Genomic DNA, 27,225 nt, shown 5'->3' with positions numbered 1-27,225 from the left:
GAAACGCTGTCTTAAACAAACAAACAAACAAACAACCCACCCATTGCTACATTTCTCTTGAAATTCATGGTCTTCGCCTTCAGACATGACAGATATCAAGAGCCAATAAAATAAGACACACCACAGCCCATGAAATACGCGGGAAGCAGATCTACACGGACTTAGAAGAGATGGACGGGGCGCTGCAGGTTCTTCTTCTGGGTCAGTAGCGACGTCTTCCGGGCCGACGGCGAGGGAGGCGGAAGTGCGGCGTTCCCTTAGGCAGCTGTCTCTGAGCGGGCGGAGGGGAGGCTCCCGACGTGGGGGCCGGGCCGGAATGGCTGCAGCGGCGGCCGGGACGGGGACTTGGGCGGCCCAAGAAAAGCAGTTCCCGCCCGCGCTGTTGAGCTTCTTCATCTACAACCCACGTTTCGGGCCGCGCGAGGGAGAGGTACGCTGAGGGGGCTGCGGAGTGCGAGGAGGGTCCCGGCACCGGCGGCCGGTGTCGGTGCTCAGGAGCTGCGGGGAGCGTCCGGGGGCGGCTCCTCTGCCGCCTCCGGCCTGACAGCCTGCTCGTGCCTGGTGGTGCGCCGGGTGGGATGTGTCCCGCACTTGACATCGCAGGCCGGTCCTGTCAGGGAAGGTCCGTCAGGTTAATCCCTCCGCCCCGCTTGAATGTCTCCCTTGGAGTCAATTCTGGGCAATTAAGATTGAATTTGTCTTCTCTCTTGAAAGTCTTCGATTGCAAAGGTGGAACCAGATTGGTGAGCCGTAGCTCCCCAAAGAGGAAAAAACAAAAAACCTCAAACAACCAAACAAACTTGTAGGAGCCTCAGAAAGTTAATCTTTTTTTATGCCCCCTCCAAAATTGTTATAAGAGTTTTTGTGGTAGAGCGGTCGTGGCGCACGCCTTTAATCCCAGCACTCAGGAGGCAGAGGTGGGCGGATCTCTGTGAGTTCAAGGCCAGCTTGGTCTACAGAGCTGGTTCCAGGGCAGCCAGGACTGTTATACAGAGAAACCCTATCTCAAAAAAAAAAAAAAAAAAAAAAAAAGTTTTCGTTTGCTCTGAGTTGAGGGTGGTGACTTCCTCAAAGGATGTCCTGAGCTTGTTTTGTTTCAAGCAAATCACATTTAGAGGCTGCCAGTCCAAGCGCAGGTGAACCGACTTGGTTTAATTTTCGAATCTGTATTCCTGCACACGTGCATACATGCATCTTCTTCTAGAGGGTTGGTGACACATGGAAAGAAATCTGAGATTTTCATTAACCTCATTCTGTACTACTGATGAAGTGTAATTTGGTGGATACACAATCGTAAAACTGATGGGCTACAGTATTTACAAAACAACGATAAAGTAATTCTGGGCTTTCTAAAGACATTTTTAGATTTTGTCCCTAACCTCTATGATGGGAAAGGTAGATGTTAAACTCAGCACTAGATGAACAAATGCTGACATTAACGCTGTGTTTCTGTTTCTTCTTGCCATAGGAAGAAAATAAAATTTTGTTTTATCATCCAAATGAAGTGGAAAAAAATGAAAAAATTAGAAATGTTGGATTATGTGAAGCAATTGTACAGTTTACAAGGTACTACTTTACATTTGTTTGTAGAGATTGGTGAATTCTTTCCATTTACACTAGAGTTGTTCTAACCATGTTTTCAAAACTTTTTTTCCCTAGGACTTTTAGCCCATCGAAACCTGCAAAATCTTTACACACACAGAAGAATAGACAGTTCTTCAATGAACCAGAAGAAAACTTCTGGATGGTTATGGTATTTATATACACATTAATGTTAAGTTCTGAGGATTTATATCCTTAGAAATCACAGTAAAATTGTTTGCAATTTTAAAGAAAATCAAAATTTCTATTTAGATTGGGGTTGTTTAATCCCAGCATTCAGGAGTCAGAGGCCCATAAAACTCACAGTACTCGGGAGGCAGAGGCAGGTGAATCTCTGTGAGTTTGAGGCCTCTCTGGTTTACAGAGTGAGTTCCAGGACAGCCAGGGCTACACAGAGAAACACTATCCCCAAAATGATTGAATAACGAATGAATGAAAAGAAAGAAAGAAACTTTCTGTCTACAGATGGCGTTCAACAGTAGAATGCTTGCCTAGCAGGCATAGGCGCCTGCTGGGTTCTGGAATAGAAACCACAAACAAAAAAAATAATTTTATGTCTAGTGATATAACATGTTCAGCAATTACTGTGTATTTGTTGGAGTGGTGGTGAGCATGTGTGTTTTTTATTTTTTGGCGGGGAGGGGGCTGGCTGGGGAGACGGGGTTTTTCTGTCTAACAGTCCTGAAACTCTGTTGACCAGGCTGGCCTCAAACTCTCAGAGATCCAACTGTTTCTGCCTCCCGAGTGCTGGAATTAAAGGCATGTGCCAACACCGCATAGCATGTGTGCGTTTATGGGTGCACATGTCAGCCTTGGGTGCCATTCCTCAGGAGTCCACCTGGTTTTCTAAGCAAGGTCTCTTACAAAGATCCCAGGCTTGCCAGTTATGCTAATATAGTTGACCAGCAAGCTCTAGGAATCCATCTGTCTCTACCTCCCTAATGCTAGGATTATGCCACCATATCCCACTTTTTAAACATTCATTCGTTCATTCATTCATTCATTCATTCATTCATTCATTCATTCATGTATTTACTTATTTAGAGGCAGGATCTCACTGTGTAGTCCTGGCTGATTCTGAGCTCTCTTTGCAGATCAAGCTGGCTTCTAATTCATAGAGATCCACCTGCCTCTGCCTTCTGAGTGCTAAGAATGCCCCACTTTCATGTGGGTGCTAGGGATCAAACTCAAGCCCTTAGTGTCAGATCCCCAGCCCTATTAATTATTTTTATTTATATGTATTATTTTATTAGATGTATTTACTTACTTTGGCAGGGGAAGGTGTGCCATAGCACACATGCGGAAGTCAGAAGGCAACTTGAGAGTGTGTGTTCTCTCCTTCTACCGTGTTGGACCTAGGGATTGAATTTCAGGTCATCGGCTGTGTAGACAAGTGTCTTTACCTGCTGAGCCATCTTGTTGGCCATTGTTTATCTATAGGAACTGGAACTGGAACCTAAGCATATGCTGGATAAACATACTACCACTGAGTTATATTTCCAGTCTCAGATTTTTAAAATTAAGAGAAAGTTTAAAACACACAATCATAGCCGGGTGTTGGTGGCGCATGCCTTTAATCCCAGCACTCGGGAGGCAGAGGCAGGCAGATCTCTGTGAGTTTGAGAACAGCCTGGACTACCGAGCGAGTTCCAGGACAGCCTCCAAAGCCACAGAGAAACCCTGTCTCGAAAAACCAAAAAAACCAAAAACCAAAAACAAAAACACAATCATATCAGTTTATAATTTCAGTTTTTCAAACTTTGTAGGTTGTTCGGAACCCTATCATCGAAAAGCAAAGTAAAGACGGCAAACCAGTTGTGGAGTACCAGGAGGAGGAGCTGTTGGTAACGTGCAGTTTCTATTCCGTGCTCCTAGGAAAATGTATCCCAGGGTGTGTCGAGTAGCTTGCACTTATGCAAGGTAGCTTTTAAAGGCCCTCTTGGGGTTCATAGGAAGGTTTTAGGTTTATTGCTTATTTTAAAATAATATTCTAAAAATACGTAAGTGCCCTATCTTATTATACTGTCCAGTGGTCTCCTGTGTGTGTGATGCCCTTCTAAAAGCAGTTTATTGGTTTGCAAATTTGAATTTAAATACCTGTTATTTTAGCATGCAACCACTGTAGGACAAAGTTTAAAATAATCATGTGGTTTGCCAAGAGTTGTCCTGTTGCTGTCCCTGGATCCAGTGAGATGCTGTTTTCTTATTTGTAGGACAAGGTGTACAGTTCAGTGCTGCAGCAGTGCTATAGCATGTACAAGGTAAGCGTGGCTTCCACATCTGCACTGCCTTTTGTGAAAGAACAAATAAAGGACAGGCATTGCAAATACTGTTTTAAAATATTTTCTTAGAAATTAAAATATAATTACAATATTTTCTTCTTTCCTCCCTCCAATCCCTCCCACATGCCCCTTCCCCCCAATTCTCTCATGGTCTTTTTCTTGTTAATCGTGTATGTGTGTGTGTGTGTGTGTATTTATATACATACATATTATATATAATTGCACATAATATGTATGTATATATATATATATCCTGCTCAATCCATATACTATTACTTATATGTATACGATTTCAGGGCTGACCACTTGGTTATTGAATAACTATTTGGTGGGGGAAGACTATTTCTACCGCTCTAAACATTCCTTAGTTGCCTATAGTTTAATCCAGGTTGAGGCCCTTCCAGGAGATTTCTTGTTAGTATGTCTATTTGTGTCATCCTTGTTCAGGTCTTGTTTAGGCAGCACTGTTGATGAGATTTCATGGGTGTAGCTTCTCTGATATCTCTCTCTCTCTCTCTCTCTCTCTCTCTCTCTCTCTCTCTCTCTCTCACTCTCTCTCTCTCTCTCTCTCTCTCTCTCTCTCTCTCTCTCTCTCTCTCTCTCTCTCTCTCTCTCTCTCTCTCTCTCCAGGGTTTCTCTTTGTAACAGCCCTGACTGTGCTGGAACCAGCCCTATAGACCGGGCTGGCCTCAAACTCACAAAGATCTGCCTGCCTCTGCCTCCCTCCCAGTGCTGGGACTAAAGGCATTAGGCCACCACCACCCAGCTTCTCTGACATTTCTAGGAGATGCAATCTCACAACAAGCTTCCCGTTCCTCAGGCTTTTGCAGTCTTTCTGCCTCCTTTTCCGTGATCTCTGAGCCTTAGGTGCAGGAATTGTGTTGTAGTTGTGTCATTTGGGGCTAGGCAACATACAATCGCTTCTTTTCTGCATTTTGATCAGTCAAGGTTTTCTGTAATGGTCTCTGTCTCTGCAAGGAGCTGTTTTTCTGGTGAGAGTGAGACCTATACTTATCTGACTGTACTGGTGAAGGACATGCAGGATCTGACATGGCTGGCATTCTCTTTAAAATTATGGTTTGTCCCTTCATTTGAAAATAAGTTTGGGCATGTTTACAAACAATTTTGGTTTGTTTTGCTTTCTGAGTCAGTAGTTTCTCCACATAGCCTCAAACTCAACAATCATCTTGCCTCAGTATGCTGAGTGCAGGGATTACAGATGTGTGCTACCACATCTGACTCTAAAAGTAATTCTCTGTTCTTCAGGGATATTGAGGATTGAACCCAGGCAAATGCTCTACCACTTAGCTACATTCCCATCCTTCAAAAACTTTTTCATTTTAGTTTTTAATTTATTTATGGGGTCAGAGAGATGGCTCACTGGTTAAGAGCCTATATTGCTCTTGCAGAGGACCTGAGTTCAGGTCAGGTCTATAGTTCCAACTGTTTGGGTAACTGAGCTTGGAGGATAACTTTTGAGTTTGAGATATCCTGGACAACATCTAAGTGCTGAAGTCTCAAAAACAAACATAAGCAAAGAAGTGGGCAGAATATCTAAGCAGCTTTAAGGAAACAGCTATGTCTATCATTTAGTGTATTGTTTTGTAAGTTATTCATAATTTGGGCTTTCTCCCAAATGCTTTGTATGCTTAAGAGGATCTGAGTGTGTTAATGAACCTAGTTATAAGATGTTAGCCTGAGACACTGAGTAGCATAGGATGTTGACTTTATTTTCCATACTGTTTTACACCATTAGCTTTTTAATGGGACGTTTCTGAAAGCCATGGAAGATGGAGGTGTCAAGCTTCTAAAAGAAAGATTAGAGAAGTTCTTCCATCGGGTAAGTGTTCTGAATTTCATTTATAACTTTATTTGTTTTTTGAGACAGGGTTTCTCCATAGCTTTGGAACCTGTCCTGGAACTCACTTTGTAGATCAGGTTAGCCTCGAACTCACAGAGATCTGCCTGTCTCTGCCTCCCAAGTGTTGGAATTAAAGGCAGGCGCCAGCCACCACTGCCCAGCTTTTATTTATAACTTTAATAATATGCAAACACATTTTGAGAGAGGAGATATCAGTGCAGCTGGTGATATGAACCAGTGCCTGAGCACTTAGCTGGTTTGGATGAGAACCTTAATACCAGAGGGGTTATGGAGCAATATAGAAGCAGACATTTTTTGTTTTTTATTTTTAAAGATAGGTACGTAGTATATACATACATATATACATACATACATACAGTGCATTGGTGTTTTGCCTGCATGTATATCTGTGTGAGGGAGCCAGATGCACTGGGACTAGAGTTACAGACAGGTATGAGCTGTTTTGTGGGTGCTGGGAATTGAACTTAGGTCCTCTGTGAGAGTAGCCCGTGCTCTTAACCACTGGGCCTTCTTTCCAGGCCCAATTTCTTGATTATATCTGTGTGTGGGTATGTGCATGTGACTGCAGTGCTCATTAAGGCCAGAAGAGGAGATCCAATTCCTTGCAGCTGGAATTCCAGGCAGTTGTGAGCCAACTCCTGTGGGTGCTGGGAACTAAACTCCACTCCTCTACAAGAGCAGCAAGAGCTCTTCACCACTGAGCCATCTCTCCAGGCTCCAAATTTGTTTCTTTAGATGTAAAGCCCAGATAGACCTTGGATGTGGCAAAGAACCTGAGAGTTGTTATGGCAAATCCAGAGCAGTGAGGAGCTCCTCAAGCCTGTAATCCAGGCTGTTGGAACAGAGTATCCTGCCTCCATCCAGGGCTCCTGGAGCAGCTCCAAGACATGTCTCAGCTTAATCTTGTTCCACCTGCATCTGTGTGTGACGTGGGTTAGCTGATTAGAAAAATTAGAGCAATACCAGAGTTGCACTTTTATTTCTCTCTCTCTCTCTCTCCCCCTCTCTCCCTCCCTCTCTCCCTCCCTCTCTCCCTCCCTCCCTCCCTCCCTCCCTCCCTCCCTCCCTCCCTCCCTCCCTCCCTCCTTCCTTCCTTCCTTCCTTCCTTCCTTCCTTCCTTCCTTCCTTCCTTCCTGTCTGTCTGTCTTCTTACTGGTTAGCCTATACTGACCTCAGATTCACAATACAGTAATCCTCCTATCTCAGCATCCCAAAGTGCTGGAGTCAGAAATGTGAGTTATGACACCCAGCTTGTGTTGGTTCTATTGTCCTAACAGGCCTCAAGTACTATCTCAAGAAAAAGGGCTCTGTAGATGGGGTTTCTGACTTGCCAGGTCCTGCAGCCCTTTAGTCTCAAAAAAAACACACACAGGCTTATATTAATTATAAATTGTTTGGCTGATGGCTCGGGCTTCTTACTGGCTATCTCTCTCTTAATTATTAACCCATAGCTATTAATCTATGTATTTCTACATGGCCTTATCTTATCAGAGAACGCCCAGCGTCCTATCTTCCTGGTAGCTACATGGGTAGCTTCTCTGCCTTCCTCCTCCCAGAATCCTCCTAGTCTGTTAGCCCTGCCTATACTTCCTGCCTGGCTAATGACTAATCATTGTTTATTCTTCAACCAATAAGAGAAACATCCACAGCATACAGGACATCTCTCATCAGGGCTCTGGCTATTGTGGTGGTGTGAACAAGAATGGCCCTCATAGGCTTATAGATTTGAATGCTTAGTCATCAGGGAATGGCACTATTTGAAAGAATTAGGGGGTGTGACCTTGTTGGAGTAGGAGTGGCCTTGTTGGAGGAAGTATGTGACTCTGGAGGGCTTTAGGGTTTCAAAAGCCCAAGCCAGTCCAAGTGGTTCTCTTTCTTCTGCCTGTGGACCCAGATACAGAAAAATCACCTCCGTCTCCAGCACCATGCTGCATGTTGCATGTTTTCCACCATGACGACAATGGACTAACCCTCTGAAACTGTAAGCAAGCCCCAGTTAAATGTTTTCTTTTTTAAGAGTTGCCATGGTCTGCCAGGCGTTGGTGGCGCACGCCTTTAATCCCAGCACTCGGGAGGCAGAGGCAGGCGGATCTCTGTGAGTTCCAGGCCAGCCTGGTCTACAGATTGAGTTCCAGGACAGCCTCCAAAACAATACAGAGAAACCCTGTCTTGAAAAAAATCAAAACAAAAGAGTTGCCATGGTCATGGTGTTTCTTCATAGTAATAGAACACTGACTGATACAACTGTGACACAGATTCAGTCACATGAATGTGATATGTCCCAAGTGATGATACTGCTAAATGAGTTACCAATCTCTTTCATTGTACGTTGTGTTTTGCTCACTTTCCCCAACCTCTGTCAAATTGTTTATGTTCAAGTAATAACTCTCAGTGTATTTTCTCCCTAAAATATCTCTTGCTTTAGTTACTGTTGTATTGCTATGAATAGACACCATGATCAAGGCAATTCTAAAAGAAAGTATAACTGGGGGTGAGCCCATGACCATCATGTCAGGAGCATGGCAACAGCTGGCAGGCACTGGACTGGAGCAGTAGATGAGAGCTCACATCTGACTTATAAGCAGCAGGCAAAGAGAAAAAAATGCCTGGGTGTGGCTGGGGTTTTGAAGCCTCAAGGCCCAACCCTAGTGACAGAATTCCTCCAGCAAGACCACACCTCCTAGTCATTCTCAAAATTGTCCCATCAGCTAAGGACATAACATTCACATATCTGAGCCTTTGGTGGCCTTTTTCATTCAAACCACATCTCATACTTATTTTTATATTTCCTGTTTAACTTATTATTATTTGTATATGTGCAACCTGGGGTTGATTTTGGACATCTTTTCAATTCTTTCTATCTTACGTATTGAGTCAAGGTTTCTCCCAGAGGTCACCATTTCAGAAAGTTTAGCTGGTCAGCTTGCTCCAGGGTCCCCTGTCTCTGCCTCCCTCAGCTGGGATTGCAGGCAGCCACCAAGCCCACCTGGCTTTTTATGTGGGTGCTGGGGATTTGAAATGTAGTCTTTATGCTTGTGTGGCAAGCACTTTAGTCTCTGAGCCATCTTGAAGCGTTTCTCACTTTAATGATAATTTAATAAGTCACTCTGGTGCCATCTGTCTCCATCCCTGTTCTTGTCCTCATTTCCGTCCTGTTATGAGTCAACTGTTGTCCTGACTGTTGTTCTTCAGAATGGCACCGTGTCCATGGTTCTATCATATGGGTTCTTAAAGAGCTTAATCCTGAGAGATGAAACATACCAAGTACACACCGAGCTTTCAAGTTTTGTGTTTCAAAATTGGTATTGATTTCGAATCCAGTTACTCTTGATTTACTACTTGTTGGACTTGTCATTGTTCTGTTTGTCAGTGTGTGTGTGACTGTGTCATACCTAGTAGCCTATCATGAGATTATTTCCAGTGAGGATCACTGTATTTATTGAGTGTGCTATTGTTAAGCTTGTGTCTTATTTTCCCTACAGTATTTGCAGACCCTACATTTGCAGTCATGTGACCTACTTGATATTTTTGGTGGAATCAGCTTCTTCCCATTGGATAAAATGACTTACTTGAAAATCCAGTCCTTTATTAACAGAATGGAAGAAAGCCTAAGTGTAGTCAAATATACTGCGTTCCTCTACAACGACCAACTCATCTGGTAGGTAATGCCCTGTAATGGGATCAGAGTAATAAACAAAGCAGCAATTGGTGCAGTTGTCTATCACACAGGAAATGGACCTAAGAAAAAACAAAACAAAACAGTGTGTATGTGAGGGAGTGCTCACACACACATATCTCTCCATCTACCATTGATTCCAAACCCAGGCTTGCACAGCAAGTGCCTTTACTTGATGAGTCTTGATGATTCCCTTTGGGGCTTTTGTTTCAAATACAGAACTGTGGAGCAGTAGCTGCTAGCAGGTCAGCATGCAGTGCTGGTGTCAGCACTTGGTTTGGATTTCCTTCTTGAAGTTCCCAGGTGGAGGTCAGGGGTCTTCTGTTTGTCTTTTTGTTTAAGACAGGTGTCAGGTAGTACGGCCTGGCCTTGGACTCTAAGTAGCAAAGGATGACCTTTGATCCTTCTGCCTTTACTTCCTGAGTGCTGGGATTACAGGTATGCACCAGTGTGCCCATTTTGTTTGTTTGTTTGTTTTTAATGCAGTGCTGGGGATGGATCCCAGGGCTTCATGCGTGCTAGGCAGTCACTCTCTTATCTTAACTACATCCCTGGCTCAGCATCTTCATATACTGTAAAGACAAAAACGAGCTTCACCGCAGAGCAGAAAAGTCAGAAGACCAATTCCAAACTGTAACCCAGTGTTTTCCTGATGTTTTAGGAGTGGATTAGAACAAGACGACATGAGGATTTTGTACAAATATCTTACCACTTCACTGTTCCCCAGGCACATCGAACCTGAGGTATGATTGCATCCTACAGATGAAGACGTGTGCATAGTAGATGGGAGGTAGGGGTGGGTGCAGGACGATGGGCACAGGACTCTTCTGAGCTGTTTTATGTTGGCATACAAAACTCAGTGATATTTAGCTGTGCATTGGCTGGTCCATGTATGTCGTCTTTTCTGTGGTTTGTTGTGTTCAAAGGCAGTAGGAGGAACAATTCATAGAGTAGAGAGAAAACTGGGTCTTGGATAGGGTCAGGGAACTCTGAAGTGCCAGGGATCTGTGAGAGCCCTGGTTGAGTCTGCAGCATCTCATCTACACTGTGAGTGCCTGGCTTGCTCTGCCACTGTGGTACTTAATTTCCCAACTTTCCACAGAGAACATTAAGCACTAGTGTTTTCTCCAAAGTATCCTTTTATAGTTTAATTAGGTTGAAAGTGAAACATATTCACAGCCCATAAAATCATTATTTTTGCTTGCTCTGTTCATTTGCAAGTTCTTTTTTCACCTCATCCCACCACCTCTCCGACGTTTGAGGGGGCTGGAGAGATGGCTCAGAGGTTAAGAGCACTGACTGCTCTTCCATAGGCTCTGAGTTCAATTCCCAGCAACCACATGGTGGCTCACAGCTATCTATAATGAAATCTGGTGTTCTCTTCTGGCATGCAGACAGACATGGAGGCAGGATGTTGTATTCATAATAAATAAATAAATCTTTTAAAAAAAAAGACCTTGATTTGAGACAATAGAAAAGCATCTCTGATAAACTCAAGAAGAGGCATGTGGCTCACTAGCGGAGTTCTTGCTTGCATACACAAGGCTCTGGGTTCCCTCCTCAGCATTTCAAGAAAACAAACATGGAAAGAGAGGTCTGAGAAAGGCCTCATCCAGAACTTAGTCCTTTTCCAGTCAGGTCAGACACCGTGGCCAACAGTTGAGTACTTTCTGTGCACCAGCGATGTTCCCAGTGTCCAACATATCTGCATGCCCTTGTGACCTTCTGTAGCAATCTCAAGAGAGGATTATACTGTCTAACAGGAGGTTGCTCAGGCATAGGGTACATCAGCACTCTGCCAAGATGTGTTAGCTTTTCATCACTAACAAGATAACAGCTCAGAGGAAAACAGCTCAGAGCAGGAAAGCGTGATTGGTCAGTCTCAGGGTTTCAAAGGTTGGCCACTTGCATGTGTCAGAGGATGCCCACCTCAGGATGAAAAATCAGGGAGAGAGCAACCAAGGATAGCTATATCCTTCAAGGGTATGCCCAGTGACCTACTTCCTCCAACAAGAACCTATCTCAAATAGTCCATTCAGCTTTGAAATTACCAATGGATTTTCCAACAATGAGCTTGGCATCCACAAGGTCAAGTCACCTGTCAGTAGCACCACCAGCTGGGGACCAGTCCCTTGACACACAAATCATTGAGGGATATTCTAGATTCAAACCATACAGTTGTCCAACTAGGATGTGGCAGAGCCAGGACTACTCTGTCAGATCTCAAAGCCTTGTTTGTAAGAACATCCTTCAAGGAACTACTTCTGATGCTTGTCAGCCTCTGATAGCATGGTGCCACAACAGAAGACTATCCAGTACTTGATTACATACCTGATGAGCAATGTGTATAATGGGGAAAGCTATGACACAGCATGGCACTATGAATTCGGTCCTATGAGAACTTCTCTCATAGATTAGTATTGGGCCATGCATTTCCACCATTGGATATATACTATGCATTGGGGATATTTTGAGGGTATGTGTTGTCTTAGTATCAAAAACTTTAAAAGGCCTTGCTTTTAAAATTTTCGCTCAGGCCTCAAAAAAAAGAACTAAAATCTGAGGGAAAAAGGAATTGACTCACACATAATGCTCCTCTGCATGTTCCTTTATTCTTCTGCTCTCTCTTTTTTCTGTTTCTCTTTCTCTTTGTTTCTTCCCAGTTCTTGGGGTACAGGTATATATACATTTGCAACAGTAATTCTTTGTGCAATATAATGTGAGGCTTGAGTTTCTCGGGTCAGCAAGGCATGTAAGATTTACACACAGAGCAATAAACTACAACTGCTTGGAGAAACTTTTAGCACCAGTTGTTTAGGGTTGTGGGGTCAAGAAAAGGGTCTAGATTTAATTTGCACAAGAGACAAAACCTGGCTCCTTCCAGTGCTCTAGCTTCAGTGGCTGCACAGGCCTTCAAGAAAGTTGACTTTTCCCTGAGGATGAGCAAATGGGCTGATTACCTTTGTCTTTATCTTCTCAGGGCAAACAGGAGGGAGCAGTAAGTCTCTGAGCTAAAATCCTGAGTTAATAAAACAAGAAGTTTGAGAATCTTTTAGTGCAGGGTTAGTTTAGGATATCACTTCACTATCTTCCAGTGAGGTAAAGCCAGGACATGCTTATTTTTTCTATCCATCTAGGCAGTTATGAATCAACAACTTTGGGTGTGTAGTAATTCTATGTCCTTGGATATCTGGGAATGTCTTAGATGGGATGCTTTTGCCTGGGCCCTAAACACTGACCTAATGCCTGTCAATAAGGATAATTGCAGGAAGGCAGATCTCTGCACTTGCAATGGAGAGGGGAACAAGGACCTGATAGTGGGAAACAGGTCTCACACATAGCTAAGGAATGTAATCAGTAAACTCCAACTGCATGAGTGAAACTGCCCAGTAAATGACTAGATAGTGCTAAACTGTAGGAAGTAAGTCCCAAACTTGTTGTAGAATAAGCTACAGGAAGAATCTACAGCAAGAAACAGTCACTTCATTCACAAGATTATAATGCCAAATATAACTTTTGAACTGGTTTTATCCATTAGAAGAATTCTAATTCTTCTGAGTTGTCTCATGCTGTGAAAGCTGTATAATTATTGTGTGATCTTGTGGCTTTTAGCATCTTAGTTAGGGTTTCTATTGCTGCGAAGAGACACCATGACTATGACAACTCTTGTAAAGGAAAACATGTGGATGGCTTACAGGTTCAGAGGTTTAGTCCCTTATCATGGTGGAACATGGTGGCATGCAGGCAGGTATGGTACTAGAGAAGAAGCTGAGAGTTCTACATCTTTGATCCTCAGGCAACAGGAAGTGAACTGAGACACATAGTTTGAGCATATGAGACCTCAAAGCCTACCTCCTCAGTGACACACTTCCTTCAGCAAAGCCATACCTACTCCAAACAAAGCCACACCTCCTATTAGTGCCATTCTGTATGAGCTTATAGGGGCCAATTACATTCAAACTTCCACATATGCTAAAACCAGAACATCAAACATTTTTCAAAATTTATTTAGTTTTTTTTTTGTTTTGTTTTTTTGGTTTTTCGAGACAGGGTTTCTCTGTGGCTTTGGAGGCTGTCCTGGAACTAGCTCTTGTAGACCAGGCTGGCCTCGAACTCACAGAGATCCGCCTGCCTCTGCCTCCCGAGTGCTGGGATTAAAGGCGTGCGCCACCAACGCCCGGCTCAAAATTTATTTAGTTTTATATGTATGGGAATTTTGCTGGCATGTATGTCTGTATATCGTGTGTACAGTGCCTAGAGAGGCCAGAAAAGGACATTGGATCCTCTGGGACTGAAGTTACAGATGGCTGTGAGCTGTTCAACATGGATGCTGAGAGTCAAACCCAGGTCCTCTGGAGAGCAGTCAGTACTCTTAACTGCTGACCAGCTCTCTAGCCCCTGAAGCAGTATTGTTCAGCAAAATCAAAGCGTGATAAGTAAAGATCTTTGAGGAATCTTGGTGTCGTGGATAAGACAGATACTTTGACTGCAGACAAGCCTGGTGTTGACTTCTGCCATGGATGTTTGAGAGCATTTCTGTAACTTTGAGTTCTCACATGCAGGAAATGAAGAGAAGATAGTCTTCATGGGATGGTGTAAAAAGATAGTAAGAACCTTATGCCATGTGGAAATTTCAGTTATTCTTATAAAAGAACTAAATTAGTTTGTGGGATTTAAGTTTAGATGGAGTTACATTATCACTCTTCTGGTAAAAATTAGTTCTTTATGTACTTTTGTAGTATTTTTACTATATTTTCTTTTAAAATTTCATACATGTTGTGCACATACAATAAGTATGTTAATCACATCCACCACTACTGCTTATTTTTCAGCTTCCCGCAGGACCCCCAAACTGTTTCCTCCTGGCTTCATGTTCTTTTTTTTTGTTCTTGTTTTATGTTTTTTTCAAAACAGGGTTTCTCTGTAGCTTTGGAGTCTGTCCTGGACCTCTCTTTGTAGACCAGGCTGGCCTTGAACTCAAGAGATCTTCCTGTCTCTGCCTCTAGAGTGCTGGGATTAAAGGTGTGTACCACCACCACCTGACACCATGTTCTTTTTTTCATTATTGTATTATTATTAACACTGTTCTCCTTGACATTTCCCATCTCTCACAATATTTACCCTCCCTTCCTCAGGGTTCCCTGAGTCTTAGGCAGAGGTAGCAGAAGGCTGATATAGATGACCTGTTCTGTCATTGACCACCCAGTCACTTATTCCCAGCATTTTAACCAGTTAGTTATCATGTCCCTGCATTAACAACTAACACTGCCAAAAAAAAAAAAGCTCTGTTCAAGTTTGAGAGTAGCACAGTTCTACATGTACATGTACATTTTAAGAATGTTGTTTCCTTTTTTTTTTTTTTTTCTTCCTGCGTGGAGAAGAAAACAGGAGAGTGATAAACAAAATGGCATGAGACCAACTAGTAGGTAGGAGTACTGCTTGTCAAACTGTAAAAGTAAAAAAAAAAAAGTAATTGTTCTCAATATTTGTTGTGTTTGCAGTTGGCAGGAAGGGATTCCCCAATAAGGGCAGAAATGCCAGGAAATCTTCAACACTATGGAAGGTAGGATTTCTATTGTTTGATTTACTGTATTGGGTTTCATTATTTCTTCTGGTAAAGATAAGATCATTAGCATTGAATTACCCTACTAGCAATAATCCAGAAAGGAAATTCTATTGTTTCCACTGACATTAAACTGTTTCCTTATTGTATTCTGATTTGGTGTTTACCAACCTGCATCTAACATCAACAAAACATTGATATCCATTGACTAGGAATGTATTCTATTTGTTATGTTTATAATTTACCTCATTGAGTTGAGTCATCTCTGTGTTTACTTTTAAGATTTCTTACTGGACCCTTGAACCTTAATGATCCAGAAGCAAAATGCAGATTCCCCAAAATTTTTGTAAATACAGATGACACTTATGAAGAGCTCCATTTAATTGTTTATAAGGTAACAATTGTTTTCCCTCCAGTGTTTCAGATGAATACTAAAGCAAACCTCCTTTGCATGTGTAGACCAGCACCAGTTCAAACCCCTATGATGCTTCTTTGAAAAGGTGTTGCAGACTCTAATTTCTGTAAAACTCAAAATGGGTGCTCTTCTGCAGTAGGAAGTTTGTTTTTAACCCTTTTAGGCAATTTTGCTACTAGTGAAAGAATTACTGGCTAAGGCAGGATTCCAAGTCCTGAATGTCCACTGACCAAAGGCTGTGAGAGGTGATGCCCACGTGCTCAAATGCCTCCCATCTGTTTGCTGAGGCCATGAATTCTGCTTTTGCTCTGAACTCTAAAGTTTTAGACTGACTAATTGTAAGGACAGTATTTTGTTTCATTAATATGTATGTATGTTAGGTGGAATTTTCTTTTCATTTTGGAATGAGGCTTCATTGTTTGCCCAGTCTGGTCTTTAACTCCTGGGCTCAAGCTGGGACTGCAAGTGTATGACACCATGCCTGGCTAGTGTTTCTCTCTGCCCCCTCCTCCTTCTCTCCCTCCCCACCTAGGCAGTTGTAGTACAAGAAAGAAAACTGATCACAAGTCTATCTTCTGTCATACCTGAAACTACAAATACATTGTAATTCAAAGGCTTAGAAGTTATATTCCTGGAAAACAGGGAAGAAAGGATGACATAGTTTGAGGGAATCCTGTCATTGTCTGGATAATGGAAAGATTAAAAGCAATGCCTGAGCCAGGTGGTGATGTACCCTTTAATCCCAGCACTCGGGAGGCAGAGGCAAGCGGGTCTCTGTGAGTTCCAGGACAGTCTCCAAAACAATACAGAGAAACCCTGTCTTGAAAAAAACAAAAAACAAAAAAGTTGTGTGCGTTAAAGTGAAGCAGGATGATATGAAAGGGTCCAAGCAACCCAGTGTAATAACTCATGACTATAACTAGAGCACTCAGGAGGCTGAGCAGGAAGGTCATACATTCAAGGTCAGCTTAGCATTTAGAGTGGGAGTACTGTTACTCCCCCACATACACACACACAACCCCCCAAAACCACATTATAGTAATCACAATTTAATTGAAAATATCACTTTAAATTTTTTTTACAGGGTTTGTTTATTTAGTATAGTATTCTGTCTGCATATATGCCTGCAGGCCAGAGGCCAGAAGAGGGCACCAGATCTCCTAACAGATGGCTGTGAGCCACCATGTGGTTGCTGGAAATTGAACTCAGGACCTCTGGAAGAACAGTCAGTGCTCTTAATCTTTGAGCCATCTCTCCAGCCCCTTAATTTTTTTTTTTTTATTGTGGCTGTATGTGGTGGTGCATGCCTTTGATCCCAGTACTAGGGAGGCAGAGGCAGGTGAATCTCTGAGTTTGAGGCCAACCTGGTCTACATAATGAGTTCCAAGCCAGCCAGAGCTACACAGTAAGAGCCTGTCTCAAAAAAATTTGTTTTTATTGTGATAATATATACACTATTAGCACCATCTCTTTCAAGAACTCTTTATCCTTTATACAGTAACTCTCCATTTTTCTACCCAGAAAATAGTTTTTAAAAGATTTTTTATTAAAAAAGTTTTCTATTTGTGTGTGTGTGTGTGTGTGTGTGTGTGTGTGTGTGTGTGTGTGTGTGTACATGCAAGGGTACCTGTAGAGGCTGTAGCAGCTCATCAGAACTCCTAGAGCTGGAGTTAGAGGCAGTTGTGGGAACTGAATTCCAGTGCTCTACAAGGGCAGCTAATGCTCTTAATTGCTGAGCCATCTCTCCAGTCCCATTGAAAATAAAACTTTTGATAGATGAGATTCATTAGAAGGGTCACGGTAAGTTGATCTATCCTGGGTAAAATAATAAGAGACACAGTCATGGAAGGAAGTAGCTCAGTGTTGTTTGCCTAGCATGCACAAAGTCCTGGTTAGTTAGGTTTCTATTGTGGCCATAAAACACCATAACCAAAAGTAAATTATAGAGGAAAGGGTTTATTTTAGTTTACAGTCCTATAGCACAGTCAGCCTTCCAGGGAAGTGAGGGCAGGAGCTGATGCTGAGGCCATGGAGAGGTGCTCCTTACTTGCTCCTCACAACTTCTCAGGCTGCTTCCTTTTTTTCTTCCTTCCTTCCTTTCATTTTTTTAGTTTTGAGACAGGGTTTCTCTGTGGAACTCACTTTGTAGGTTAGGCTGGCCTCAAGATCCACCTGCCTCTGCTTCCCAAGTGCTGGGATTAAAGGCGTGAGCCACCCCCAATGACCTATGGCTGCTTTCTTATAGAACCAAGAACTACCAGTGCAAGGGTGGCACCACCCACAATGGCCTGCGCCCTCCCACATCAGTCACTAAGTAAGAGTTGCCCACAGGTCAGTCTTCTAGAAGCATTTTTAAAATTCTGGTTCCTTCTTCTCAGATACCTTTAGCTTGTGTCAAGTTTATATAAAGCTAGCTAGCCAGTACACACCTGGGTTCCATCTCTAGTGCTATTTAAACACAACCCTCACCACACCACCTAAAGTTATGGAAGACTGGAAGAAAAAGGGGGGGAATTAATTCCATAATTCACCATTAATTTAGGGAGAGGAGAATGGTGAAGTAATTATCTGAGAAAGTGCTTCATTCAGAGGGACACATATTTCCAGGTTGGAAAGATCCCCTTAATGTCTGCCACAGGGAGTAAGGAAGACCCTCACCTGCACCCAACACTGAACAGTCTCAGAGATAAGAAGAGAATGTCCTAAAGGGTTTTCACCTGTAAAAGATTCCTCTTCAGCTCCAGGTGCTATGTGACAGTGGGAGAAAGACCTCCAGAGTTCTGAGAGAAGAACCAGGGGCATACTCAGTGGTATAGCACTTGGGTGGCATGTGTGAAGCCCTGGTTTCAATACCCACTGCCTCCCCAAAATAGTCTGAAGTTGTGAGAGAAAATGGTTTTGGTATAGGCGCCGTCGTTGTTGTTGATAATGATGACCACAATGATAATACTTAGGTCTTTTTTTTTTTTTTTTTTTTTTTGGTGTCAGGAAGCAAACCCAGGGTCTCATGCATGTTAGATAAGTACCCGACTGCCCAGCCTCACTGTAAATTTCTTTGTTAAACTAAACCATCAATCACAGTGAGACAAAGAAGCAGACCTAGTAGCGTCTTGCTGCACCCCTCTGTCCTCTCAGTATACTGCATAGCTGTGTGGTAACAGCCTGAGGTGGGCAAACCAGGAGAACACCCAGGATCCACACCAGTGGGGCTGGCCCAGAGCAATAATGAGGCAGACGTTAAAGCAGCAATTGGAGTAGGGAAGGTCTGTTGTCTCTCAAGCTAGAATCCTTTGAGTGCTCAGGGGCAAGGGTCTGAACTCTCACTGATCCAGGTACAATATTCTTAACTGGATTTCCATTTCTAGGCTCAGTCTATAGAAGTGATTTGAGAAGTATTTTCCATTTTTGGAAGACTTTTGCAGGATTGGTGTTAACTCTTTAAATGTTTGGTGGAATTCCCAGTAGCACTCTCTGTACACTGTGTGAGGTTTTTTTTTTTTTTTTTTTTTTCATTTTAGTTCTTTGGTACAGCTCTGTATGTCCTGGAATTCACTTTAGTCCAGACTTGACTTGAACTCACAGTGATCCTCCTGCCTCTACCTCCTAAATGCTGGGATTGAAGGTATGCACCTGAGTTTCTTAATGAGTTTCTTGTTGTCAGCTTATTTCCTTCTATTTCTCCTTCGGGCAGTTTCAGTAGTGTGTGCCTTTCTTGGGCACTTATGTATTCCCTTAAGCTAGTTTGTTGGCATGCAGATTTTGACAGTGCTTATGTGTTGTTGTTTTCTCCTTTTCCTGTAGCGTCCATAGGGAAGTCTCCCTTTGATTGCTCATTGTGGTAGGGGAGTTCTTCTGTCGATTTTTGATTCTAGTGTGAAGAGGGTTTGCAGTCTTGTGTTGTTTTTTCCCAGGAGCCAGTGCTGGTTTATTATGTTGTCTCTTTTCTCCCCTGGTGGACTCATTTCTGCTTTGATCGTTGTGACCCCTCCCTTCTGTTCATTTCAGGTTCAGTTTACTCTTTTTTTTAGTGTCTTCAGATGTGACCGTAGGTTACCAATTATAGCTTTTTCTTCACTTTAATTCACCTGTAGTTAGAAAGACTGTCTGTGTTCACATGAAAGCTTTTGTAACACTGTGTTTGTGTGGGTATGTGCATGTGAGTGCAGCTGCTTTTAGAGGCAGGGCTGCCAGATTCCCCCGTGCCTGGAGTTTTGTGAACTGCCCAACTTAGGTGCTAGGGAAAAGAAAAGCCATTTCCAGTGCAAGCCACCTTTTCAGCCCCTACTTGGTTAGACATGGTCTCATTTAGCTCAGGCTGACCTTGAATTTGCTGTGTAACTGAGACTGCTCTTGAACTCCTCATCCTCCTGCCTCTATCTCCAGAGTACTGGTATTACAAGTGTGTACCACCACACTTGGCAATTTTTATTTTTATTTTAGTTTTATTTATGGTCTTGTTTGCTGTTACTTGCTAATGTCATAACTGCAGTTATCTGCTAGAATAAAAGGAGGCAAGATCGTAGCAACATGTAGTCTCTTTTAAGTTGTTTTTTAATGGAAATTATAAAGTGTACGCAGAGACTAGAACAATGAAATCCTAGGCATCCATCAAAACTGAATTAATATGATGTCAAATATTGTTGTTGTTGTTGTTTTTTTTTTTGATAGGGTTTCTCTGTGTAGCCCTGGTTGTCTTGGAATCCTCTCTGTAGGCCAGGCTGGTTTCAAACTCAGATCCCATCTGCTTCTGCCTCCCTACTGCTGAGATTAAAGGCTTGTGCCACCATGCCAGGCTTCAGATGCCAGCCTTTTGTCTGTCCATTGTATTATTTTGTTTTAAGAGCATTCTAAATGATGCCATTTCATTTGTAAATCCTCTGTGTCCCTGACTGATGAGGCCATACACTGTAGCATAAGCACCATGCCATACCAAACAAGCCCCCTCCTTCATATCAGCCTCTGTACTGTCTGCTTCCAGACTGCTCGGCTGATGGAACATATCTTCTTACAGTTGATTTGCTGAAGTCAAGACAAGCTCACCACATTTGCTTACAGCACTCCCCGTTCCTCTCTGAACCAGTTGTAATCTCTGATTTGTCTCCCCACAGGCCATGAGTGCAGCTGTGTGCTTTATGATTGATGGTAGGTGCCCTCGTGGGTCTGCTTGCAGCCTAAGTGGGTCAGCTCTCTGCAGCTTGCTAGGTTCTGTCCTTAAATGATCAGTGTGTTGTCACCAGCCATGGAGAGGCTGTCTTAATCACTGCTCCCCTTCTGGAACCTCTGCCACCTTCATTGACCCCTATTACATTTAAAGTCCTTCTCACTGACCAGCAGTAGGACCACTGCCTCTCTGTGCTTACTGACTGGTGGGTGGCAGTGGTGCCTGCCCTTTAAGGACTCAGGGTTAAATGAGGTATGTTTGAGATGAGTCAAACAGCCAGTGACTCTGAGTGCTGTGTTGTATGTGTGAAATATTTGACTTTCCTAGGTGTTTCTGGGGTAGGCAGCAAGTCTACCACTGCTTTAGGTATATAAAGAACCCCCCTCCCCCGGGGAAAGGCTTTCCTTTTCACGTTAACTATAACCAACTCTAACTTTTCTATTTCTGGTCAGTTTGGGAGGAAGGGACATCTGATTGTTTGATTCTCTAACTGTGTTTATCTCATTTAGTTGATCAGTAGATTTTTCATTGAAATTTTGCCAAGTATTGAACAGTAAAATGAGTAGGAACTGTTGGGCACAAAATACTGTAACGCTGAGTGCTGTTCCTTAAATTCCTGCCAGCCTCCACGCAGCTAACGCTGGATTTTTGCCGAAGACTGGACAGTATCGTTGGGCCCCAGCTTACAGTGCTGGCATCTGACATCTGTGAGCAGTTTAATATCAACAAGAGAATCTCTGGGTTTGTATCTTTTCTGCCTCATGCTTACTCTCATACACTAACTGCTCTGGTCAAGTGGCAGTGGCTCTCACTGAAGAGTGTGGGCAGGGTTAACACTGCAGCTTTTCCTCAGGCTCTAGAAAGCAGTGATCTGCTGTTCAGTCCCATCTGTGATGTCCCTAGGAAAGGAAAAGGTATGTCCCCATTTGAATTTCATTTCACTTCAGTGGTGGAGGCTGCTGCAGCGTATCATACCTTTCACTGGAGACAGTGGACAGTTTTCCCCACAGTTAGCTGCAGTCCCATGGCTAACTATCTTACATGGAACACACATTCATCCCCAGCACTGTTAGTCTCCTAAATCAGCGTCAGCAGACATCAGTTCTTTCTGTGACAGAACAGGGAGTACATAAGTCAGACTTCGTGGACAATATACTTTCATTTAGAAAATCACATAGCAGGGAAAATATTTTTGTTAAAGAAGTAGACCAGCTCTCTGGAAAATCCTATCATATTAGATATTACATGTTATTATTATTGGATGAAGCATTGGTTACAGATTCTTTTTTAATTTAATTATTTTTAAATTTAATTTTTTAGTTTTAAATTTAGTTTTTAATTGTGTATATAGTGCTCTATCTGCATGTACACCTGCATGCCAGAAGAGGGCATCAGCTCCCACTATAGATGGCTGTGAGCCACCATGTGGTTGCTGGGAATTAAACTCAGGACCTCTGGAAGAACAGCCAGTGCTCTTAACTACTGAGCGTCTCTCCAGACCCCACTAACTGAATTTTTTTTTGTTTTTTTGTTTTGTTTTGTTTTTTGGGAAAGGATTTCCCTGTGTATCTTTGGAGGTTGTCATTGAACTCACTCTGTAGACCAGGCTGTCCTGGAACTCACAGAGATCCGCCTGCCTCTACCTCCCGAGTGCTGGATTCAAAGGCATGTACCACCAACACTCGGCACTAACTGAAATTCTTGATTTGGGCACCTAGCCGTAGAAAATGCAAGACCTTTATATAGTGGTTTAATTACATTTGTTTATTGTATGTCTGTCTATGTCAGAGCACAGTTTGCAGGAGTCTGTTTTCTCCACCCCATCATGTGGGTCCTGGGATCCAACTCAGACTCCAAGCACCTTTCCCTTCTGATTTCCCTTTTGAGTCACCATGCCAGCCCTGCCATACAGTTTTACTTCATGAATTTTTTGTTCAAGGGGTTCTCTTGGGTTTTGTTTATTTGTTGAGACAAGTCACGTGTACTGAAGGCTGCCCTTCTATACTCTTTAAAGTTTTCACACTGTGGCTGTGCAGTTTGGATAATTATTCTTTCACATTGTTATAATTTCAATGTCCTGTTTGGACAGGTCTGAAAAAGAACCCCAGTTTAAGTTCATCTACTTCAACCACATGAATTTAGCAGAGAAAAGTACAATTCACATGAGGAAAACGCCTAGTGTGTCACTTACATCTGTCCATCCAGATCTAATGAAGATTCTAGGTGACATCAACAGTGACTTTACCAGGTAATTCTAGCACCTTCTTAAAGTAGGTGTTGTCTTTCTGAGAATAGATTTAAAGGAATTGTATTTATTTTTTATTTGTTTGTTTATAAGTTTCACTCTATAGCTTAGGTGGTACTCACAATCCCCCTGCCTCAGCTTTCCCAGTGCTGGGATTATAGACATATGCCAGCATGCCCAGCTAATTCGTTTCCTTTAAGCCAAGTGACGCAGAGCCACTTGTGGGTGCTATGCCCACATCACACAAAGTTGCCTTTTATTTACACGTAACTTCTTGACTATTTATAAGGACAGTTTATTGCCATTTCTTGTTTTGAATTCCTTTTCTCCTGACAGTTGAGCTGTGTATATAAAACTGTCCCATCTGAAACTTTCTTACAGAGCAGATGAAGATGAAGAAATCATTGTGAAAGCCATGAGCGATTACTGGGTTGTTGGGAAGAAGTCTGATCAGCGGGAGCTGTATGTGATTCTGAATCAAAAAAATGCAAACCTGATTGAAGTCAATGGTAAATAGGATTTGGTATTTCAATTTTAATGCCACTGGCATTTCAAAATTATCTTTTCCCTGTATTAAGAAACATTATAGAACCTACTCATGGTGCACACCTGTAATCCCAGTACTTGGGAGGTTGAGGTAGAAGGATCAAGAGTTCAATACCATCCTCAACTACATAGTAAGTTTGAGGTCATCCTGGGCTACATGTGACCCTGTCTAGAAAAAGTAAACAGGACCTGTGAAATGGCTTAGTGGATATAGGGACATGCTGCCAAGGTTGATGACATAAGGTTGATCCCTGAGACACACAAGTTGTCCTCTGACCTCCACACATGGGCCATGGCATACACATGCATGTCCACGCCTACATACATGCATGCATACGCACGCATGCGCTCACACACACACACACACACACAAATATGAAGTTTTAAATTTAAGAGTGCCTTAAGAGAAAGTTGTTTTCTCTGGACTGTAGTGGTGCACTCTAATCCCAGAATTTGGGAGGCTGGGGTAGGAGGATCTCTGGGTTTAAGACCAGCCTGGTCTTCAGAGTGAGAGCCAGCTACATGGATAAACTTTTTGAAAAACCAAAAAAAGAAAAGATTCTTTTCTGAAGTGTTGCTGTACACACTGTGTACAAATGTCTTTTTATATATCCTGTGATGAGAATAAGTCTCTCTAAACAGGCTGCCAAATTGGCATGACACTTCCAGCTGTCACCATCTGCACATGAGCAGAAGAATGCAGACAGCTATTTTCTGCCTTCCCATCAAAGTGGGTTTGGTCTGGCTCTGCACAGTGTGGTCCAGCAGCTGCTTTGTGGGCATTAATGAATGTTGTCATGGGGAAAGGGTGGTGTTGGGCCTCTCTGCTGCTCAGCTGTAGAGTAGTACTAACAGCAGCATAGGTAGGGGAACATATCCCACTGTAAAGGAAATCAAGAGTCTTACGTCTTTTCTTTTGTTTTGGGGTTTTTGTTTTGTCTTTTTGAGACAAGATCTCAAGACTGGCTGGCCTGAAAGTTGCTATGTAGACCAGTCCAACCTTGAACTTAAATACCTACCTCTGGCCTTTCTCCAAAAGGTTGTGATTAAACTGGGTATTGGTGGCACGTGCCTTTAATCCCAACATTAGGGAGGCAGAGTCATGCAGATCTCTGAGTTTGAGACCAGCTGTTCTACAAGAGCTAGTTCCAGGACAGCCTCCAAAGCCACAGAGAAACCCTGTCTCAAAAAAAACAAAAAAATAAAATAAAATAAATGTTGTGATTACAGGCAGCCTCACTGTGCCCAGCCTTAACACATTTTATATGTACTTTGCATTAATATTTGTATACATGAAAAGCATCAGTTAGTGCATGCATGAAATTAAAATAGGAATTTAGAGGAGTGGGCATGTATTTCAATGGCACAGCATTTGTGTAGCATACTCAAGACTCTGGGCTACTTAGAACCACAGAAATGAAAATGAGGTGGAAGTGTAGTAAAATGAAGGCCATTATCTCTGTGAAGCACTTGATTTACATTTCAAGATTGTAGCCAGAATTTTGGTGCACCCCATCAGCTTCTAAAGAGCTTTTAATGCCCTGACCCATGAGTGTCTCAGGCACTCCACAAACCAGGTCTTCCGAACCCCCAGAAGAGATATTTCTAGTGTGTTGGGAAACAAGGCCTAAGAATTTGTTACTTGTTTTCCTGACTGCCTTCTCTGTTGGTCATTGTTGTTGCTGCTGTTATTGTTGCTTATGCTTCTGGAATTTAAATTCAATAAACATAGACTTACTTATTTCCTAACTTTATCCCCAAAGAACTGAAAGTACCAATAAAACCGTCTAACCTGTAAAGAAAGAAGCTGTTTCCTTGACACAGTTTTCTGTTCTTTCTGCAGAAGAGGTGAAAAAACTCTGCGCCACACAGTTCAATAATATCTTCTTCTTGGATTGACTCCAGTGGCTCTACAGAACTTCTTTAAAAACCTCAGCAAACCTTTTGTTTACCATTACAACTTACTGGTCATGACATTGACTGGGTTAGTGACAATAGTAAAGCAATACCTGCTTTGAAAAATCAAATTTCTACTTGGTCTGATGATTCCTTGAGGTTTTTAGATGCTAAATATTTATGTGGAATTAAAAGTAGTCAGCTGAATATCATTCCATTCTTCTGACATTATGTGGATATTTTACTGGGAAATAAGACTAATAAATTGTTAAAGTTTTTAAGAATTCTGGTTTCCTGTTGAGTCTTCTGTTGCTAGTTGTTTGACTGCACTGGGCAGTAGGGTTCAAAATTCACAGTCGGGAGCTGGAGACACAGCTCAGCTGTTAAGAGCACTGGCTGCTCTTGCAGAGGACTTAGGTTCAATTCTTAGCACTGACTTGGGTGACTCACAACCTCCAATAACTCAAGCTCTAGGACATTGGTTCTCAACCTTCTAATGCTGTGACCCTTTAATACAGTTCCTCATATTGTGGTGACCCCAACCATAAAATTACTTTTGTTGCTACTTCATAACTGTAATTTTGCTGTTGTTATAAATCGTAATGTAAATATCTATATACATGATATCCGACATAAAACCCCTGTGAAAGGGTCATTCGACCCACAGGTTGAGAACCACTTCTCTAGAGGGTCTCATGCCCTCTTTCAGTCTCCTTGGGTACCTGTACTCACATGTACACATGTGCATACATACAATTAAGAATAAAAATCTTAACAAAACAAAACTAACAGTCAGTATTCTGACAGTGTGGGATTCTCAGTGTTGGGGTCTGCCTATTCATGGGGGTGCTGATACAATCACCCCAGAGTGATCTAACCAGAAATTGTTTCCCTTTGTCATGAAGCCCTTCTAAGAGCCATGGCACCCTGCATCTCTTCACAGCTGAGGTGAAATATGGTTGAATTTTACGTAATCCTATTTTGGTGATCTGGACAGCCTAGGATCTGGAAGAAAATTAGCTGAGTGGTCTGAAAACACACTATTTCCTAGCCCCCAAAGCAACTCTGCAATCTGCTTGTCATAACCTCCGTGAACCTACTGCATTAGGGGTGAGGAAGCAGCTTCATCAATTTGTATTGGTTTCATTTTGCCTTGGTTCAAAATAACCACAATTTCCATTATGATTTTTTTCTCCTCCCATGCATAACTTAAGACTGGTTTTTAGAGCCGGGCGTTGGTGGCGCACGCCTTTAATCCCAGCACTCGGGAGGCAGAGGCAGGCGGATCTCTGTGAGCTCGAGGCCAGCCTGGTCTACAAAGTGAGTTCCAGGACAGCCTCCAAAGCCACAGAGAAACCCTGTCTCGAAAAACCAAAAAAAAAAAAAAAAGACTGGTTTTTAGTTCCTCACACACTGGGCTTTTCTGTGTGTGTTCCCTGAAGAGATTGTGGTTGCATCTCAGTGAGATGGTGGTTGTCTGTGATGTGTTATTTGGAATTGCATGTGTTTGTTTCAGTCAGCATTTATTCTCAGTTGCATTCTGGCTCCAGAGTTGTGTATTAATTCAAACTTTTAGTTGAGTTTTATTTTGCTATTTTCAGATCTTTTGTTTCTCTGGTCAAGATGGTAATCCTCCCTGGGACTATGTCTGCTTTGCAGGACTAATATGTAGACTCAAAAGTGTAACACTTCTTATGGGTTTTCGACTCCTTTGCCATTGTCTTAGTTTGGTGTGTGTGTGTTTGTATATTATAATCATGTGTATGTATTTATGTTTAAGCAGATAATGTGTATAGGTGTGCAAATCACATACGAGTGTATGAGTATGAAGACCAGAGGTCAACATTGGTGTCTTCCTATATTGCTCTCCATCTTAGTGTGCCTGTGTGTGTGTGTGTGTGTGTGTGTGTGTGTGTGTGTGTGTGTATGTGTGTGTGTGTACTTATGGTGCATGGGT

At 42.5% G+C, this 27,225-nt stretch overlaps 1 protein-coding gene across 1 annotated transcript; it reads left to right on the top strand.

Annotated features, from left to right (window-relative positions):
- Window positions 1–238: 238 nt before the first annotated feature.
- Ccz1 (CCZ1 homolog, vacuolar protein trafficking and biogenesis associated) lies at window positions 239–25,552 on the top strand. Its single transcript, XM_005079935.3, has 15 exons — window positions 239–430; window positions 1,469–1,566; window positions 1,660–1,753; window positions 3,369–3,446; window positions 3,816–3,863; window positions 5,641–5,724; window positions 9,249–9,424; window positions 10,104–10,185; window positions 14,944–15,005; window positions 15,288–15,399; window positions 20,529–20,562; window positions 21,205–21,322; window positions 22,671–22,829; window positions 23,208–23,335; window positions 25,216–25,552. Exons 1-15 carry the CDS (start codon window positions 317–319, stop codon window positions 25,269–25,271), a joined length of 1,443 nt encoding a protein of 480 aa, XP_005079992.1. The 5' UTR covers window positions 239–316; the 3' UTR covers window positions 25,272–25,552.
- Window positions 25,553–27,225: the final 1,673 nt, after the last annotated feature.

The sequence above is a fragment of the Mesocricetus auratus genome, unplaced genomic scaffold (genome assembly GCF_017639785.1).
Source record: "Mesocricetus auratus isolate SY011 unplaced genomic scaffold, BCM_Maur_2.0 Super-Scaffold_100008, whole genome shotgun sequence".
NCBI lineage: Eukaryota > Metazoa > Chordata > Mammalia > Rodentia > Cricetidae > Mesocricetus > Mesocricetus auratus.
The sequence above is the reverse complement of the archived record's forward strand: the minus strand, read 5'-3'. Positions and strand labels throughout refer to the sequence as shown.